General features: G+C 41.7%; 1 protein-coding gene across 1 annotated transcript; it reads right to left on the bottom strand.

Annotated features, from left to right (window-relative positions):
- Positions 1 to 3,797: 3,797 nt before the first annotated feature.
- Positions 3,798 to 20,483, bottom strand: SUSD5 (sushi domain containing 5; the record flags this gene model as incomplete). The annotated part of the gene is made up of 3 exons (XM_009868803.1): positions 3,798 to 5,074; positions 12,621 to 12,809; positions 20,365 to 20,483. Coding segments are annotated over 3 exons (1,585 nt in total), but the record flags the coding sequence as incomplete, so codon positions are not given.
- Between the last annotated feature and the right edge of the window lie 490 nt (positions 20,484 to 20,973).

Here is a 20,973-nt window from a genome sequence, read left to right as displayed (position 1 = left end):
TAATCCTTCATTGCAGCTGTCTGAACTTTTGGTTGTCTGCCATACTTTAAACAGCGACTTCTTTTTTCTGGTGACTCAAGACCTGAATGACCTAGTGTGGAGAGTTTAAGCTATACACAAAAAAGACATTAAGGGAGAAATAGCCACGGTAAGTTGGGTTGCATGCCGCAGCAAATCAGGGGTTTGTATCTTAAGTCCTCCTCAGTGCCTAGGAAAAAATATTAAAATAAAAAGATGCCTTATTTATTTATTTATTTATGGTGAGGAAATATTTGGTGGTTTAGACACCCACCTCTCCTCCCTCCCCTCTTCTCTCTCCTTAGAGTACCCATGATATATGGAAACTAAATTCTGCAGAGAGTTCTGATTTTTTAAGTTTATAAATGCTAACCTTTTCTGTAGAAAAACTTTCTAAGTTTTCTTTGATTATTTTTAACTACTTCTTCCCCTTGATGTATCTCATGGGCCGGCCTTTTAAGTGGCACAAAGAAATAAAATGTGCTTTTTTCCTGATTAATTCTTTTGCAAAGTAATGGAACATGCTTACTTTTAAGTAGAAATAAGGGAATCAGAGATGTGACTTTATGTGACTGATAACTTTAAAGAAAAACACCCAACCTGGGTCTTTCTGCTTTTGCCCCATTCTTGCTATCACTTACATGAAAAGGGGTTAAGCATTTACATGTTATCCTGAACTTCTTGTAACCCTGTAGCTTGAGAAGTCTTGCAATTATCTACTCATTTTTTGTTACAACTAATTTTTAAAACAGTCATTCATGGCTACATATTCTGACTTTCACAGCTATGTATTGGGTTGTATCTTTGCATTACAAATTATTGGATATAAAAAAAAAGTAAGTTCTTCTCACTAAAGGCAAAAAAAAGATCTATGCTGGCTTCAATGCCTTTGGCAACAAATCCCCAACATAATAGCTTTTGAGGTACATTATAAAGGCAGTACAGCAAAGTAAACCGTGTATTGTCACCTCGCAAAATGCAAGGGCAAGCATAGAAATTGAGGTGATTCCAGGCTGAGAGCTCACTGAGTACCTAAAAGCCAAGATGCCAGTGCTTCTGAACAAAGGGGAGCAAACACCTTTTTTGTTGCAAGGCCTTGAGCCCCCAAACCCAGCCAGCAGTGAAGCCCCTGGCGTCAGTTCTCAGCCTGTCCTTTTTCTCCTCTCCTGATTCCAGCCTACACCTGGCACTTTCAGCTCCTAATTTCCATAAGAATTAACTTATCTCCTACTGCATTTTGACCGTATCATCTTCAGATTTTTGTATTTACCATACTATATGGATCATTCGCCATCCCTACCGTCTTTGATTTCACACCCAAAAGGGGTCTGAGCCAAATGGATCGTTCATGGGCTGTTTATCCCCATCTGTTCATTAGTCCTCCCAAACTCCCTGAATTATTCTGGCAAAGTGAAAACCATGAGTACAGATGCTGCTGCAAAAGGGGATAGATGGTCTTCTGAAGCAGAACCAAGCTGGCAGGCTAACCTGAAGGCTTGTCAGCTTCTTTTTTTAATACCAACGTGTCTTCTGCAAGAATTATCCAAGTTACAGACCTATCCTTTCTCCATAAACATGTGGGTGAGCCAGATGATTTGCACAAGAACATGCACAAACGTTTCCTTTCCCTTTTTCCATCACTTGTTTTTTATTTAAATCCCTCCAAAGCGTTTTGTTAATGTACATTTTCTTCTGGTTCATGAATAACAAGTGTATCTAAGTCTCAAATAAGATCCCACATTGTGTTTGTAATTATGAGTTTCATTTTCACATGCTCAGTTTCTGAGTCAAATACTATTGACTTAATTTTGAATGATGCTGCACAGAACTGTAACACGTACTTGTACCTTTCAGTTAAACAGTATTTTTAATGGATGTTCCCATGTTTATTTTTTAGCATAGTTCTGTGAGATTACAGAAGGCATGTTTAGTTAAGAGTCTCCATAAAGTTGCTTAGTGCGAAATTCATTGAGGTTTAGGGGTTTTTTAAAGGTTATTGCATAAAAAAATAGTTTACAACAGAAATTCTAGGTTATTTTGTAGTCTAGAACGCATTAAAAGCATAAAGTCATGCATATGTCAGAGAACACAATATTTACAAATCTGTACAGTTTCTGTCCTTGTTTGTTTATTATGGCTCTTGCCGGGCACTTATATTCGACTTTTATCACTCTGAGGTCAAATTCTCCACGATAGCCATCGTCTAAAAATGCCTTTTTTTTTTTCCCTACCAGCACCAAGACTGATGGCCATATGCACGATGGACCCAATTCTGCACCTCATTTCAGAAACTCTACCTTCTGTGGAGGAAAGAGGTGGTTTCCACTGTGACTCAAGGCAGAAACTGAGAAACTCCACCAGTCACCTTGTCTTACTCCCAGTATTTTGACGTGTTGAACTGCCGGCATTTTTTTGGCTCAGGCTGTACAATAGAGCGGCAGATGGATTTATGTCTGACCTGCAGATTATTCACAGTCGCCAGGCTTTCTCCTGGTCCTCTAGAAAGCTAAGGAAGAGTATTTCACACTAAACCCACCAGAACTATGTGAAGGGGTGCTAGAAAGCATCCTCCCCTCTCACCCTGTTGGAAATGGAGCATGCTGCTGGAAGAGCCTCTGTGGTTTTTACACTGACTCTCAGTCTAAAAACGAAGCGCTTGTGTTTTATTGACAGGGTGCAATTTCTCTCTTTCCCAGGCTTGCTTTATCTTTACCACCATGCCAAGTAGCCTTCACACCCGTCTCCCAGAGCCAGTGTCCTCCCCAGACATCCCTCCAGCCGATGAAAGACCTTCCGCAGAGTTCACGTTGCAGAAGTATCATACATGGCTTCAGCTGCCAGAGGTACTACTGGCTGTGAATTAAAATTTGATATTTTAGTCAGTTGCTATCGTGTTCAGAAAAGCAGGTGACTTTTTACAGGGTTCCCCTGGAAAGTGCTTCATCACTGTTTCGCTCTGTAGTAAGAGGTTTTTCATCATAACACCTGGGATCGAAGGTGCTCTGACTCCTCTCCTGCCACTGCTCAGGGAAGAATGGCACTTACAGTAGTCTGTGAATCCCAGGGAGACGTCAGGTTTTCTATAAAAAGATTAGTGTAAGGATGACACTTCTTCACGAAGGCTAAAAGAACACCTTCCAGAAAAATAGCGTAATGATCCAACATTTGTGGCTTGTTAAATTCACAATGTCGAAAAAAAGTACCTTAGTAATTGTTGCATACTATCCATTATAGCAAATAGTTTTTCTTTTTAAGACACGCCAGGTAATAATTTGTTACGGTGGTTTATCCTGACCGTCTTGGGCACGTCCTAAAAAAGGAACAAACCTCCAATATGTGCTTGCTCCAAAAACATCCTTCTGCCTTCTTTCCCTCCTTCTTTCCCTCTTCCAGTGAGAATAGACCAAGAAGGCCTGACCAGCCCTGCCATTACACTATAACCAGGTAACACAGAAATTAATCAATTAATTTATTATTAATAGGAGCAAAATGTAAAAGCGTAACAAATTGTAGATGTACTACCAAGCACGCTGTGTCCTGCTGACATCTTCAAAACACCCTTGTGATAAAAACGCACGGGTTCTTCAGCTCTGAAAGGTCGAATATGCCAAACTGCAATTTCAAAACGATGAAATGTTTTCTGTCTTTTATGTTCTTTTAGCATTCTTTTTTTAGTTCTGCTTTCCGCACTGCTGGATTTTAGCATCCATGAGTCATGTGATCCTTCTAGAGTCGATAGGTTCTCCTGATTTCTAGCATCTCTGCCGAAAGACCCTGGGTTAGACTTTCTGCATTTCGATGTGCTGGTGGTGGTAGTGGTGGTAGCAATGATGTCTGGGTTGACACCTTCCGTTTAGTTTATAGACAGAATTTTTCTGCTGCCGTTTTTTGAAAAACCACACAGCCAGCACAGCTGCGGCCAGTAACAAGCAGAGTAGAATCACAATTACTGCTATGATGGCAGCTTTACTGGACTTGGGACAATCCTCTCCTTCACATGGCTTGGATGTGGGCACAGGCTTTTCTCCAAGGCCCTGAGTGAGAGTTTCTTGCTCAGTGAATTCCTGGGACGACGTGTCAGTGATGGTATCTGGAGGTGGTACAGTGGTGGCCACTTGTGCTGGGTAGGCAGTTGTTGCTTCTGCATAGGGAGTGTGATCGGAGGGGCTGCCCATGACAGAGGTTTCTGACACAGATGTTTTTAAGCTGGTTATGTCCATCAGCGTCATTGTACCGGGCTCCTGAGTCACAGTTCCCAGACATGTAGTTGGGTGGTCCCATGCAGCATCGTCATAACCTCTGCTCACGCTTAAGTTCTCCAGATCACTCACTGACGTAAGCGGTACCAGTGTCTCTTTGACTGCTTCATCATCTGCCGCCGTTGTTGCTGCCATGATCTGAGTTAAACCTTCCTCTGGAGCTGGGCTGCCGCTGTCTGGTTTTCTTACTTCGACATGATTCAGCTGGTCAGTTGTGAGGACAACATCGTCTTCTGTTCCCATTGAACCATCAACTTTATCCCCTTCCTCTTCATCATCCTCTACCAATTCTTGCGTTACTGGGTAGCCATCCAGCCACGACTCGTCAGTAATGGCAACTGCATCTATCCCTGCCTTTGTACCGTTAGTTGTGAGAATGGGTCCAATGGGGAAATCCTCACTGTCATAAAACATTTTGGTGCCAGGTTCTTCATAGGCTGCCTTCACTCCAATGTGGTTATCACCTTCAGAAAACTGTGCTTTAGTGGAATCATCTGTCTCTTTCTCCAATTCAGGCTCACTGAAAGTTTCTGATGGAAACCAAAACAGGTTTTTTTGGCTTAGGAGTGACACGGGGGACTCTGTTGGTGCCCTGCTTCCTTTTTCAGAAGTGTCTGTGTCCTGAGTAACACCTTTGGGATCTCCAGTTTGTCCTTCCTCAGAACTTTTACTGAAGGAAAGCTGTTCTTGCTCCTGCTTAATTTCCTCTTTGCCATTGACGTGTTCATTCTCAACAATAGGTATCGATCTGTCATCAGGAAAGTTATCTTCATAGTCAATGTGTGCCTCAGTTTTGTCTAGAAACATTAAAAAAACCCACATAAGCCATCATTTAATTTCTCCAGAAAAGGACTCACTTATTACAAGAAGCCAAAAAGAAAGGGACTATGAGGACTGACTCTTAGATAGGATTTTTCATTTAGTCTTTCAATTGCTTACTGTTTTCTCAAACCTTCGGTCTCCCTAACGTGACTCTTTTTGCTAGAGTTGAGGACAAATTTTCATCATATTCAAGCAAGAAATGGGTGCGGAGAGGAATGTATAGCAAAAAAAAGGTAATCGATTGCTAATTGGACTTTAAAAAACCCACACTAGACATTTTATAGCAACTTCATCGCTTTTGAGCCACCTGATTTTAAAAGATTGAGAAATATGCCCCATGCCTCCACAGACACACCACTTGTAGCAAAACAGACTTGCCTCAAAGCATGAAAGTAAACATTGGAATTTGAATGAAATAACGCATTGTAATTTATCTTTCTTCCACTCCTCTAAAACCTTAGCTCAATTAAAAATTTTCCAAACTAGACAGGGTGGTTGATTTTTCAGCTCACACAAATTTTACTCCACAGAAAGTTGATGTAATTGCTGAGATTTATGCTGGCATTAAAAGTCTTAGAAAATAGTACCTTGGGATATGGAAAATAAAACAAACTGAATCATGGTGACAATTTTTCTTTTTAAGAGCGTGTTTAGTCTTTCATGAAGACAGTGAAGCAATAGGCCTGGCATGACACAGGAAACAAGAAATTAATAGGAGAAGCTGTATTACAAATCAATGCATTCATAAAGCCTTATCTTTTTTTGCCTTTTTTAGACTCAACCAACTTTGAATCACATTTTCATCTGGGGCCAACCTTGATTTCCAAATGAGTCACATTCTCCTTGGAGACTGCTTCCCAGACTTCTGGCAGAGCATTTGGTCTGCTCTTAAGAAAGATTAGACATATTGTCAAACCAGTCTGACCAAAACCACTTAGTGGTGATACAGCTCACACCAGCTTACTTTTTGCCAGAACAGCTTAAGCCAGGTGCCAGAACAGAATGAGTATTAGCAAAAGGTATTTTTCTTGGAGTAGCATCTAGGTCTACCAGAAACTCAAGCGGTTGTGCTGAGGAAACAGAAATGTGCAACACAGCCTGCAGAGAGTTAATTCCTTTGTGAAAGCCATCATGATGAAAACTGTCCTCTCATCTCAGAGCAAGGGTGTAGGGTGAAACCTGGGCATGATACAACAGTGCCAACAACAGACCTCTCTCCCTTCCCACTGCGGTGCCCTTATCTGCTTGTGTAATCCTCTAGATCCTCTCCATCCTCTCCAAAGAGGAAAAAACTTCCAGTCGGTACAAAGACAACAGAGGTCTCAGAGTGGAAAGCTTCCTGGTAAGACTCAGTTTTCTAATTTATCCTAAAATCATAGAATCACAGAATGATTTGGGTTGGAAGACATCTTAAAGACCATCTTGTTCCAATCCCCCTGCCATGAGCAGGGCCACCTCTCACCAGATCAGGTTGCTCAAAGCCCTGTCCAGCCTGGCCTTGAACACACCGAGGGATGAGGCATCCACAGCTACTCTGGGCAACTCGTGCCAGTGTCTCATCACCCTCACAGAAAAGAATTTCTTCCTAATATCTACTCTAAATCTTTTCCAACAGTATTTCAGACTTCTGTTAAAGACTGGAGGGTACCTCTGAGTACTGAAGCCTTTTAGCAACATATTTGTGAAGATCCATGAGGCACTGGCCACCACTGTGTAGCCCTTACAATAGCCATCAAATGCCAGCCTCACTTTGTTCCTTGTCTCACTTTCACCTCAGAATTTTTCTCCCTGGTGCTTTCTTTGCATGGAAATGGTGCCTCAAGCTATTTTGTCCTCTTACCATCCAGGCACCTGCTAAAGGTTGAGTATTTGGCAAGCCTGCTTCACTAAAGTCCATGGTCTCTCAGGACAGCATGTATCTCTGGTGTCTGTTGGATATGTATGAACTGAACACTGTAATGTGAGAACACACCACAGAATCACTTAGGTTGGAAAAAACCTTTAAGATCACGGAGTCCAACCATTAACCCAGTACTGCCAGGCCCACCACTAACCCATACTCCTGAGCACCACATCCACCATTTACCAACCGTGATGATCAGTTTCCTTCCCTGAGATGACCCATCACACCATCTGTCTTCACCTGCATGTCTCCTGTACCTTTATTTTTGCTACTCATTTATTTTTCAGACTGCAGCAATCCAGATGAGGATGAAACACTGATCTTAACATTGCACGCACGTGCATCCGTGAAAAAAAATCACATTTGTGCACTTGTGTTGGTTCCTCTAGACCTATTCTTTAGCTAGCAACATGAATGGGCAGCTTGTGTTCACCTTATTGACCAGTGCAGATCATTGGTGAACACTTAACAGTTGTAGCAACATGCTTTTTATAGAATTCGAAGCTCTTCCCTTTTGGTGCCTATCCTGCCAGGTACCTTCATGCCTTCAGAACAAAGTCCTACCAAGGCACATCAGGAAGGAGCGAGAAAAATACGAGTCCTCAGTCTCTCAGAGCATATTAAGGGCTTGTTGGACCATCAATCAAAGCTCCACCAAACCTGCTGTCTTTGGGCCTGATCCTGCATGCGTAGAAATGAATCGGTGCTTGCTCAGCACTCAGCTGAGGAAAGAAAAAGCCCATTGTAGTCCAGAGAGAGCCTGAGATCGGGGCTCATTATGCTCTGCTTGTCACTGCATAAGGGAGTCTTGTTCCTTCTGACAATCAGATTGTGGCCCAAGTTGTAAAGCTGCTACAACGTATTTTCTTATGCAATCTCCCGTATTTGTGTAGTTTATAGCAAAGACTATCAACATAACTAATGTTAGCTTGTGGGGCGCCAGAATGAAAGCAACTATTGAGCTCTCTGACCATCAAAGGAAATATAGACCCCCTTATTCCGAAGCTTTGATTTATATGATACTGAATCCACTTACACAGTAATAATACTCTATTCTTTCTTCTGGGCCTCATACCTTCAGATGGGGCTTGGACTTAGTATTTAGTGAGCGTGTGTTACCATGACAAGCCTTTAAGTCAGCTGTGAGCTTGATTTTCCAGGAACAGATTGCACGACTTCTGCAGTTCCTTTTGCTCACCTCCTCATCACTTCCCTGAGCTTTCCAGCTCCCTGAAATTTCACCTCAGTACTGAAAAGCAACAACCATGGTAGATCCAGCTCCACCTCCTATCCAAATAGTTGTGACCTTTATTTATGCACATTTTTAAAACAGCTAGCAACTGATGTAAAAGTAGTTGCATCTTCCTTCCTATCCAGGCAGGTCTGGTTTTAAAGAAGAGCCAGCACTGAAATGAATTAGTCCAAGATCAAAACCTTTCAATATTTGGTCATTGCTACCTCTTTCCTGTATCCTGCTCTGGCAGACTTGAGGATCAGTGGGTTTTGATTCACTGTCTGAGGCATTACTGAGGCTGAAATGAACATTTTAGAGCAACAGATGCTGAAATGGCATACTATCAAAGATATGAAGCTCAATTAAAAGTTAAAATCCTTTCCATTTAGTCTTGTCCCTTCTGGGAAGCATCCAGTCCTAAAGGGCTTTCCTTCAACATTTGATCCTAATGTGAAAACAGTGAGTGAACATAGAGGCAGGCAAAACCAAAGAGCCCAGTTTTCCACATTCTAGGATCAGTTTCATTTTTCTTCTAGATAGCATATTGGCATCCGAGCTCTATTTTGAGTGTTGCTATTTTGGACAGCCATAAAGTGCACTGCATATTTTGTCGATGTATTTTTGGAGTACAGGAAATTGAAACTTGATTCTATGTGGACCATCATCATAAACATTTCCACTGTATAAAACCATCTTTATTCTAAGAAACTCAAAGCAGTTGCAGCAAGCATTAACAAGCCGGCATCTGTCTTGAAGGGTGGGAAGGAAGAGATCATGGAGACCAATCTGCCCAAAATCAATCAGATTTGTAAACTACAGCATCTTAACAAATTATCCCTTTGACTTGGATTGGGCACGGGAACACACTACTCTCAAAGGAACCAGAGTACAGAAGCTGTGTTGCCTCTTGTCTTCTCCAACAGCTACAAGATGGAGGAGGATTTTTACTCTAGCCGAAAGCCTGCTAATGCAAATAAATAACCCATCACAATTTTTCAAACTGATTTGATTTGGCAGAATCAGTTCATGCCAGATCGATATTTTACGTTAATCTAATACAACTGCTCAACCTGAAAAAAGAGCCAAAGTTTGTCATAACAATTGTTTTGACAGGCCGTGGACATATTTTGTTGCTGATTTTATTTGTCTGTCACAACTCTCCCTTTGCACTCTTGGGAGGAAAAAAAAATGCATTCCCAAATAAGATCAAAAGCCAGAGACCTTCTCATAATAAAAATAAAAGAATTAAATGCTGCTGTGTAGTCATGCTTGGAGACCACATGAATGTGAATCGACACTATTCTTGAAAACTCAGAAAGCAATGCTAGAAACTATGAGAACAGTTGAACCAGGCAAAAAAAGGCTGGGACCTGCAGCTGAAGCTTTCGGCTTCCGCAGAATCTTCCTTGGGCTGAAATCAGAAGTCTGGTCCTCAGTGTGTAAAAGCTAGACCAGATCTGAACACACAAGACAAGGATCCAAGTGTCAACATTGGAGAGATTCCCAAGACATGCAGAAAATATGACCTCTCCTGCCACGAGGGTACAGCTGGAAAAACCCAACGCAGCCAAGGGAAAAGAATAAATATATGACATTCTTCTCAGCCAGCTTTAGGGCAGAGATGTGACATGACTTCCCAGCCCTCTAATCTTCCCTCCCTTTGAGGAAGTCAAGTCTCGAGGATGCAGCCTTATGCGATGTAGCCCTGACCCCCCCCTGCTGAAATGTTAATATTAATGTTTCTGACATTGAATCTAGAGTTCATTTCGGGATAAAAAAAAAACAAATGTCATTTAGAAATGGTCACTTCATTTTCTGTGCCTGCAGGGTAGCCACAGCATGGCACACATACATCTGTTTTCAGACCTTCCTGCCACGACAGTCTTCAGGATGTATTTTGTGAGACAAATGTGTTCCCTCGACAGAAACAGAAAAAATAATAAACGTGAAAAATGTATTGCCCTTTTCTCTGCTTAAGGTTGCTTTGTTGGGTAGAATATCCCTGTGTTTTCGGCTAGAACACAGCATCTTTTCATGATGAGAAATTGCAGGAAACACTCACTATATAGAGCCATTTCTTTTCTTAAAAAGCATCTTGATTAAAAATTACAGCCCGTTACCTAGTGTGTACAATGTACATCAAAACCACTTGTGATGTACTGGTTTCTTAATTTCCAGCATACTTGGCTCTATTCTTTCTCAAAGAAGTGTGATTAGGTGGATCGAATATGTAATTAATAATTGAACACATATTGTATTTTTTGTCCTGAGTCCTTAAAGTGTTTGAAATCACTCATCAGAGAAGCCCCTCAGCATGAAGTCTACATTTAAATCATTTTAAAAATCATAACCCACAATACTACATCTGCTCCCAAGTTCCAATGTTGATATTTGTGATTTTACAGCCACACTTTCCTATTTCTTTTAATAATATTTTTCTCTCCCCTGCAGCGTGTGAAAGGCTCAGGCAAAACAGGGGAAATAGACTATTTATCCAGGGAAAACAGTGAAACACACACAACTTGAAAGGGTCTAATTCATTCTCTTCCCTACTTTGGTGTAATACAGTTTTATTTCTATGTGTGATAAATGTTAGCATTTTCCCTGACCTCAGCCAAAGAAAAAGAATTACCGTTTCGGTACAGACTAGAGGAGATTCAGACCCATCGGGTTATCAGATGTCAACACTCTTATTTTTTCCTTCTCTCCCTTCACTCCTCACAGTATTCCACTTAATCATCTCAGCTGGTGAAACAATTCAAAAAGTTATTGGGGTTTTAATTTTTTCTTTTGCTCATCTCTGTACTGTTTGCATGGTTTTGAATAGCTGGTTCCCTGGTGCACAGACATGCCCCATTTCTACTGAGCACAAGTTTGACCTTTTCTCATGATTATCCACTGCCTGGTGGTATATATTCATGAGTAAAAATAACTCCTTGCAGTGCCCTTGGGCATTTATATAGGTTCTAACTCCAGCCTCTATAGATAGTTCAGCTACCCAACAGCTGCCCCTTCCTTTGCTTAAAATTCATCTGTTTTGCCAGAAATATCATCTTGAAGTTGTGATATCTTTCTGAGAAAAATAATGAGATGATACTCTGAAGACTGTTCTTAAATATGTGAAAAAATTGTGAGCTGTAGGCATTGAGCAGGGTAACACGAGAAAAGACAAGGAGAAAACAGAATTCAGACTGCATCCACATCTGAACTCAGGGTACTATTTCACTTATGTTTAAACAACGGGAAAGTGAAGTTTGTTGCAGATTTTAACCAGCATCAAAAGGTCAATTTTCTTGAACATTTACATTGAAGAAATATCATTATTATAATTGCCCAGAGCTTTTACATTTTGCTTTTATTTTTTCAATAAAAGTCCTAGTCCTTAAGTCAAGTTATTTGGTAAGAAAACACACTTTAATTCCTTTTAATGGAATAGATACCTGGGTAGCTACTGTTGTGTTTGTAGGCACAAAAGTCATGTGACAAATTAAAATAACATACTTTTTCTTTAACTTTTCCATCTCACTGCTTAGCTCTAACCCAAACTGTATTTCTGTCGTTGTGGCACAGACTTCTGTGGCACAGACAGCTCTTGTAACTCCCACAGGTCTTTATGTAACCTACCAAAAGGAAGCAAGATCGATCATATAGGTAAGGCCAGAAGTTCAAAAAAGTATTGGGGGAAAAAGAAGGAAGATAGTGGAATGAAAGGCAGGAGCTTAATGGTAACCCTGGGAGAAGAGTCAGTGAATCCCTGAAATGGGTTTAGCTGATATGGAATAGATACGGCGTAAAAAGATTGGATCTCAGAAAAAAATTCTTCAGTACAAGGGTGGCTAGACTCTGGAATAAATTGTCCAGAGAAGCTGTGGGTGCCCCCTCCCTTGAGGTGTTCAAGGCCAGGGCGGGCGGGGCGGCCGAGAGGGTGGTGGATGAAGCCTCGAGTAACCTGGTCTAGTTTAGAGGCATCCCTGCTCATGGCAGGGAGGTTGAATTAAATGATCTCTAAGGTCCCTTCCAGCCTAGGCCATTCTATGATTCTATGACAAAACTGTTTCACTTTGGTTCCTACTACGCAGAAAGAAACTATGCTCATGTAAGTAGGAACAAATTATCCTCACAGAATCATTGCATGGCTTGAGTTGGAAGGGACCTTAAAGATCATCTTGTTCCAACCCACTGCCAAGGGCAGGGACACCTCCTGCTAGACCAGGTTGTTCAAAGCCTCATCCAGCCTGGCCTTGAACACTTCCAGGGACGAGGCTGCCACAACTTCTCTGGGCAAACATGCCAGTGTCTCACCACTCTCAGTAAAGAACTTCTTCTTAAGATCTTGGATGCTCCATTCCATGTGCTGAGTCAAAGCTTACCTCCATGAGCTTACCTTTGACGCAGGGCTGGACATGCCCGTACCACTCCCCACAGCTGTCGCAGAGCAGTGTGAATGCTGCCTCCTTGTTGCCCATGACGTGCCCTTGGGCGCAGACGTACAGCAGCTCGTCCCCCATTTCAAAGCCAGTGTGGCCGTGCAGGACAGTGTGGGGGAAGGACGGCGGGTCCCCACAGGGCTTGTCTGGAAGGAAAAAAGAAATGAGATCCTCAAGACCTTGCAATAGTCTTTAAATACAGCACTAAAAGAATTACCCTGAGGGCAAATGCACATCCACAGAACTCATACATCTTGCCCTTGTCCTCCTTCATAACTCTTTTCAGCTGTAATGAGGAAGGTAGATATTGAACTGTAACTGTGATGTGTAACAGTGATGCACCTAGAGGGGCTTTGCTTCCAACAAGTCAGCCCAGGATGTCAAGCCACTGCTATCTTCTCTTCCTGCTTCTACAAAGGTTAACAAAGGCTTGGGTAGGTTGGGGCTGGAAAGCAAAAGTTTGGAGACAGTAATTTTTTCTGAATTGCAGAAAAGCTTGTGAAATTGTTTAAGGCTGGCACTTTAATTACTATAGCAAGCAGGCAGAGGCTGAGCAATGACCCCGTCTGTGTTCACAGAAAGAAAAGGTCCAGGTGGACACCAGACATTTTTCAAACTACCTCTAATCTTCCAGTCTTTCTCAAAATCAAGTTTCTTCCAAGATACTCTCTCTATTTTAGGTCAGAGATACCCTAAAAAAAAACGGTGACTTGTGCTCTTCAACTTAACAACACCCGGGGTAACACAGCTCTGCTCTCTCAGAGAATCTTAAGGGCTAAATTTATCAGGATAGAAAATCAAACAAGATGTTTGATAATATTTCTACTGACAGCACTAGAAGCCAGGAAGCAAAAATTACTACGAACAATAACAAAACTGATTTGAGTTTTCTGTCACATGAAAGAAATGCAGAGGAGGCAGACAGACAACTGCCAATGCCAATGTAAACTGAATTTTAACTCTTTTTTTTTCAGGTTAGAACAATCTTGGCTATTGTTAATAAGGTGGGTCAAGATATTCTAGAGAACTTCCAGACCTTGCAGTTTGCTCTCTCTCAAAGGTCTTTCTCTCTCAGAAGTGTACTTCAAGAGGGCTTTGCCATCTCTCCTTTTCCTCCAAAGTTTTTACAGTTTTGGAATAGAAAACTCTTGCTTACAGAAAAACACAGGAACAAAATCCTCTTATGCAAAATGGTGATTTTACCAAGAAATCCACTGTTGGTACAAATAAACACTTCTATATTTTTTCTCAAAAATCTGTGATTTTTTCCAGTGGTTCTAGAGCCCTTCTTGATTGTGGAAGAAACAACTGTTCCACTTGCCAAGACAACCGAAATTCAAAACCTATTTTGTCCTGATACAGAACAACTGAAAATGAGGAGGCCAACAGGTAATAGCTCACGAGTTCTGGTAAACTTAGGGACAGGTTTGTCTTCTAGTATTTATCTCCAGTTTGCCTTGGTACAAAATCCTAATCACTCTGTTGGCTAAGCAAAAAATACATTCTTTGGAAAGACTTGTGTTTGAAAGCCGAAAAAGGGACCTCCGAGACCATGCTCCTAAACATGCAGGAGAAATGTCTTCAGAGAGCACTCTCACTACTTCGCTAGAGTCTACTTTTAGGACAGCATGAACACAAGATCTCACAAACAACATTTCCATTGACACTAGTTTACTTCCAGGGTTTTCAATGGGCAATAGTTTGGACAGAAAAGCTTTTTTTCCATCTACTTTCTGCAAAAGCTCAGGCTTTCCTGCTTTTGCCCCAGGGACATTCTGTAAGATCCTTGTGAGTCCTGGCTGCAGCTTCTCCCCTCAGCTACTCACTTCTGACCTAGGCGTTAAGTTAATACATGTTTATTTAGGAGAATGATGTATTTGTGTCACCACCTGTTTACCTTGTAGTGAAATGAATATCTTACAATAAACACCCACGCTCTGTGGAAAGTTCTTTTGGATCAGCCCTTTAGAATTTGTCTGACAGACCTGGCTAATCACTTTGGAACTGGGTGTGCTGATAAACATCTGCTACTGATTTAAAGGATACACTCCTGAAGTCAAGGCTTTGAAGTCTATTCTCTGTACTGTACACATCCATATATACTGTCGAACACCTTCAGAAGTTAGTGGGAGTTATGCACACACACACACACACAGAGAAAAACAAACTCTTGAGGCTACACAAAGCTCAGTTTATGTAGTCTTATGGAGGCTTGGCATCTGAGGAAGTGAGGAGCAGTTAGCAGCTAATGCCTTTCCTGTGAACCAGTCAGATGAATAGAGATTGATGTGAAGGAAAGGAATAAAAATTATATTTTATTGCCTTATAGGAAGGCTACAGACCCCTGCATTTCATGTATTTTATTTATGTAGCTACTTCCATCAGTACAAACTGGAGCTGTGTATGTGCTCTGAGGGATATATTGATCCCAAAGTTGTATGGGATAATTATATGTCAGAGGGTATTCTTATCTACAAAGCCTTACTTCTTAATCCTGTGGCCAGAGGAATCAGAAAAGTAACATTTACATTAGTTAAACATGGCCAACACATTCAAAAAGCACATTATAACCTACCAGGAAAGAAGAAAGCTGAAGGGAGCTTTACTGTAAAACTGGGCAACAGACATGGTTAATAGAGATTTAGGAAATTCTGAGAGATCTGGCTGATGTGTGAATAGAAAGAAAAGCAGAGATTTTACAGATGTCCATGGATGAACACTGGGTAGGGAACAGGTGACTTGCCCATATGAGACCTTGTAAGGTCATGTCCTTGCTGCAAATACCCCACAAGGATATACTCAGGTTCCCACATCCATCTTGCTGCTGTCCTCCTCTTGTGGAAGATGTACAGGAATTTTCCACATTGCAGCACCTTATGGCTCCTTATCCTGCTGCAGTCTCAGCTGCTGTGACAATTCCTGCTCAGCCTTTTTCTTGCCCAACCTGATGCACATTGAGAAGCGACGTGGGCTCAGCAGCTCATCAAGCTGAGCCATCACTGGGAACAGGCTTCAGGATTTTGTCTGCATCCTTTGTACCAGGAGTTGGCAAAGCACGGACTTGTTTGGAGCAACAGCCTGTGCTCAGGGCTGACATTCATTTTTTTTGGTGGAAGAGAGAAGGCAGATTTGGGCCACGAAGTGTGACAGAGGGTGTGTTGGCAGCAGCTTGTCATGTAGAGGAACAGCAGTGCTCTTTGTTAAAGCAACCACAGGGATCGCCCGAAGCAATGACGTTGGTAGCTGAGGACTGGGCTCCTCCAGTGCTGAACTCTCCATCTGGAGCACTGCCTTGCCCCTCAGTGATCTAAACTAGCATATTTTCTCAGTGCTTGCTAAAAAAAATGAGCCCAGTGAATATCTTCACAGTAGGAGAGCCTAAGGTGCTTGATAGTCAGGCCCTACAGAGCAGATTCCATGCTCTGCTTGCAAGATCACCTCTCAAACCTGGAAACTTAGAATCTGGTTCTGGGTATCATGACCCTTCTTGAGTTTGCCACATATTGACAGTGAGGTCCAACAGCTAACAGGGCTCTGAGCATCAATAGCTGACCTCCAGCAAGCAAGGATGGAGTTGGCTGCCCTGCACAGGTAGAAGGAGATGTTGAAGTACACAGAAGATCACCGTGTCAGCAGTAATGTGGCATAGAATGTCTCCTAGAGTGAAAATCACTGCCACAGACAATAACAAACTCAGTATACATGGGTAGAAATCAGGATGGAGTCAACATCTGACAAATGAATAGGAGTAAGTGGCACAGCCAGAGATAGTAAGTCTTGTGCACAGATATGTTAGGGGTAGCAATGACTGGCTACAGATCTCTTAGAGACTCAGTGACTATTTTTTACAAGGGGCTGAAGATGCCTCTTGTTAACTGACAGGCCTTTAGGAATTATTTGGCCCCTCTGAAGGGTAACTTTAACTCCAAACCATCTGTAGAAAGGGGTTTGTGACAGGTGATTTCTGGTAAAGAGGCAAAATGAGCCACTTTAAGAATACAGCACCCCTCCTCCGCAATCCAGAATCCTCCACAAGCTTCTTCCTGATTTAAACTACAAGCATCCCATCAGTTTGTAAAGGTCTTTTTTGAGATGTCTTGATAAAACATGGTCTACAGAAAGGACAACCTAAGATCAATGCAAAAAAAATCATCAAAATGAAAAAGATGCAGACTTCAGCTTCCACATCACCTGGCAGAACCTACTGAAATCTGATGATGTACAATTGCTGCTTTAACTGTGCATCGTGCTCTGAAAGCTGATGTGAAACATCTTCTTTGACATAAAACATCCCCTCTTACAACCACCTCATTCAGCAGAGTTTTTCCAGAAAACCCACTGGAACTTACAGGATGTCATCTCATCGTTAAGAAATCAGAAAGTGCAACTCTCAACTCTTAGCTCTGTGAAAGATGAGTGTGGATGTTTGTTTTTCTTCTTGATTGCGGAGACACTAAAGTACACAGAATTTTTCTTTTTGGATAAAAACACTGAATACAAGAACCAAAACTCAATCATAGCCAATATAAGTGCTGCTTGTAAGCTACTCATGGTAGGGTGCCAATACCTCTTTCATCAGATTTTAAATGACATCACCAGGTAGCTGGAAATTCACTGTCAGCTATATGCAAAGCTCTGGAAAAGAAAGCTGTAGCAATGAAAAAATGAATATCTTCGTATTCAAAGCAAAAAAATGACAAATATAAAGAAATAGTTCATATATTACCTAAAGCAAGTGGCAGTTTGATTGCTCTGGTAAAGTACGTTTACTACACTTGCTGTAAAGAACACACTAATTTCTTCTTTTTTTCTTTTTTACTGCTGACAAACCCAAATTGAAATATGTACATAAGCCATCCAGCAGGTATCTGGAGCCAGCAGTCATGTTTAACCGAGTTTGATTTGGATTTGTACACTGCTACAAGTTTCTGCCTGTTCAGTTTTTCTACAGTGGCAACAAATCAAAGCCTTATGGAATAGAGATCTTATTTGTTGCCTGTATCAGTGGGTCGCCAAAGGAAAGAACCAGTAAAACTTAGGAGCTATTAACAAAGAGATCTTTCCTTTGTTGCATTAAAAAAAGAAATTAAGAAAGCAAACCCGAGAGGATGATACACATAAGGTATCAAATGGTATGTGGTCCTACTAAATAATAAGCTTTCTGTTTTTCTTCCTTTATCTCTCTTATGCTCTGAAGCATTTTTTTACCAGCTTTGATAGAGAATAAATACATACCCTGTGGGCCAGATCTGACTTATGTGAAATACTCCTTTTTCAGAAGAGGCAGAATTCAATATATTTTTATAATTTTGTAATTTTTGATACTCGAGGCTAAGAGAGAAACTTTCTGATATCAGCAGATCTTAAGCTGTTTCACAGTTGTCTTCCTGACTTTAATGGCTACATAAAACATTTGTTTATGAGGAACTGAGAGGATGTGTTTCTCTGTACTGTGAAAACTGCAGCTTATACTCAAAGCATCCATAAACCATTACAACTACATCTTTCCCTGTCAAATGTAACTCTTAGTACCAATTCCCTGTAAAGCATAGCTCTTAGTATCAAAGATTGCTGTGATTCCTCTGTGTGTACAGAACAAAATCCATTTCAGAAGTGTAAAAAAAAAAAAAGTATCTCTCCAGGAGTTTTATTTGTGAAAACCTGATCCTGTTAGCAGACTCAAGAGGTCTTGCCAGCATGTGACCACTGCCCCTGAGGTCTATGCTTCAGCAATTTGACTGGACTCATTCATGTGCTAAATGTTAATTGACATTCAAAGAAAAGAGGACCTCACTGTCACCCAGAAATGTTTCTGGATGTGCTCTGTGGGGCTTGCAGGAAAGATGGGGAGGGACTCTTTATCAGAGTGTGTAGCAGTAGGATGAGGGGTAATGGTTTAAAATTGAAGAGGCAGATTTAGATTAGATATTAAGAACCAGTTCTTCACTGTGAGGATGGTGAGACACTGGCACAGGTTACCACGAGAAGCTGTGGATACCTTATCTCTGGAAGCGTTCAAGGTCAGGCTGGATGGGGCTTTGAGCAACCTGGTCTGGTGAGAGGTGTCCCTGCCTGTAGCAGGGGCCTGGAACTAGATGATCTTTAAGGCTCCTTCCAACTCAAGCCATGCAATGATTCCATCTGGTGAGTGCATCAGCATGATCATCCCTTTCTGCCATCAGGCAACTTCCTGCCTTGTACAAAACATGTTGTTCAGAAACTGCCTCTTCTTTGCAAATGATCTGAATTTTCTCTGGGAGTCTTAACCATGTGGTTTCCGTGTCCCGTACGGTTCACCTTTCCAACAAGTGTTGTCAGGCTCTCCTCTGATCTTCACCTTCACCATCTCTTTCCTGCCTGTGGCAACCAGACGCAGGAGGCACACGCGGCTCTTTCCCCGAGACCCATCATCTACGTGTAAGCTTGGCCGCAGCAGTTTGGGAGGGACGAGGGACCACAATGGGACAATAGCAGCCAGAGCGCTGATTTCAGCCTCCCACAGCTGTCCCACCCACCGCAAGGTTTTCCTCGGAGCAGAGGAGGGGCTGATGCTGACAAAAGAGAGATTGGAAGGAAGACAATGAGAGAGTTTTGTGGATGTTTACAGGGAGCTGGTCTTATATGTGAGGAGCAGCATGGAGGGAAGCACAAAGGTGCTTGTGTGACAGCATCAGCAACTAAGCAGCGGGGCTGGTGCCGCCTGCAGCAGCACGGAGCCTCAAGCTGGTACCACGAGGGCTCCTTGAGAGGATGGGCAGTGTAACTCTGTGATTTTTTGGATGACCAGGTGCACACCCAATTCATGTCGCCCCTGCCACATCATGCTTCGACCGTGTTTCCATTCCCACAAGCCACAGGCCACTTAGCAAAATGTGTTCCCCCAGGTGTTGTGAACTTATCGTTTCTTGGTAAATGCCACCTGCTTACCCTGGCTTTTCTTGGAAATGAGATGCGAAAGTTCACTGTGGGCATCGACAGTCTGAGGTGTCCCTGCCCATGACAGGGAGGTTGGATTAAATGATCTCTAAGGTCCTTTCCAGCCTAGGCCAGTCTATGATTCCATGATTCTTTACATGATCCGCCTATCCATTACAATTTCCTTTTTGCCTTCAGAATCCATCTTTGTTTGTGGATGCTGGCACTTGAACATCAAAAAGTTTAAGCATCAACTTAAGACAGAAAAGATTGGGTTTTCAGAATCATCCACGATATATAAGAGCTTCTATCGGGCTACTCTACACTTGTTTACAAAGAAAAACTAAATAAAATAAATAAAACGGAGGCAATGAAGACATTGGCATACAAATGCTGTATACCGATATGCATCAGCGTGGTGTTTTGTGCTTGGCAGCCAGCTTGGTGAGTTACAGTTACAGTGATGAGCACAGGAGATGCTTCAGGCATCTCACTTACATTGCCAGATATATACGGGTCCATAAAGCATGGTCTGTGAACACCAAAATGGGTTCTTCCAGTTCAGCAGTGCTGTTTGAACTTGCTAAACTGCAGCAAAGACAAAAAGTAATGCAATTTATTTCCTGCAACCAATGGCTCTGCAGTGGTTGGCTCACTTAGCGAGCGATTATTGTCAAGATTTATTCCTTAACATTCCCTCTTGGTATAGAAAAACTGAAGGCAAAACTTTTAATGTTGCAAGACAGCGATGACTGTGCATTATTTCAATAGTATATCAGTGCTGACCTTCATCCTTTACACAAAAAGCATCATATTGGTCATTCACAAAGGGATCGGTTTCAATTTTAACATCAATGGCTTTCACGCTCTGCTGTTTGCTGCCCGTCTTTCTGCATATAATTGTCCTAAAATAAAGAAGAAGAAGAAAAAAAAAATCATCAGAAATCTTCTGGAGTTGTACATGCAGGCAAAATTTAGAGATCTTTTACCACAATAGTCAGGATTTAGCCTCAGCTTTACTGTTTATAAGTTGGCACATAAGGCATTAGTGTGGGAAGATCTATGAAAAAAAGCCAAGGGAGAATTAGAAGTAATTAAAAAAATGTTTGCTGTAGATCAATTCAAGGCATAGGAAGCAATCAAGAATGTTTATCTTATTATATTCTGGAATACTTCTAAACATCAGACCAAGTCCCAGAGTATTTAAGGCCACATTTTGCTCTCACATTCCAGCAATAAAGATTCCCACTGATGGCACCTGGATAGAAATGAACAGAAAACTCAGGGTTTGGTCTGAAAGACTATAAATCATTAGCAGTTTACATTACAAGACTGTTAAGGCTGCATATTTAACTACTCAAAAGCTAACACAAGCAACCTCAGAAAACTCATTTT

This window comes from Apaloderma vittatum, unplaced genomic scaffold (genome assembly GCF_000703405.1).
Source record: "Apaloderma vittatum isolate BGI_N311 unplaced genomic scaffold, ASM70340v1 scaffold16524, whole genome shotgun sequence".
NCBI classification, from domain to species: domain Eukaryota; kingdom Metazoa; phylum Chordata; class Aves; order Trogoniformes; family Trogonidae; genus Apaloderma; species Apaloderma vittatum.
Note: the sequence above shows the minus strand (reverse complement) of the source record. Positions and strands in the feature narration are given on the sequence as shown.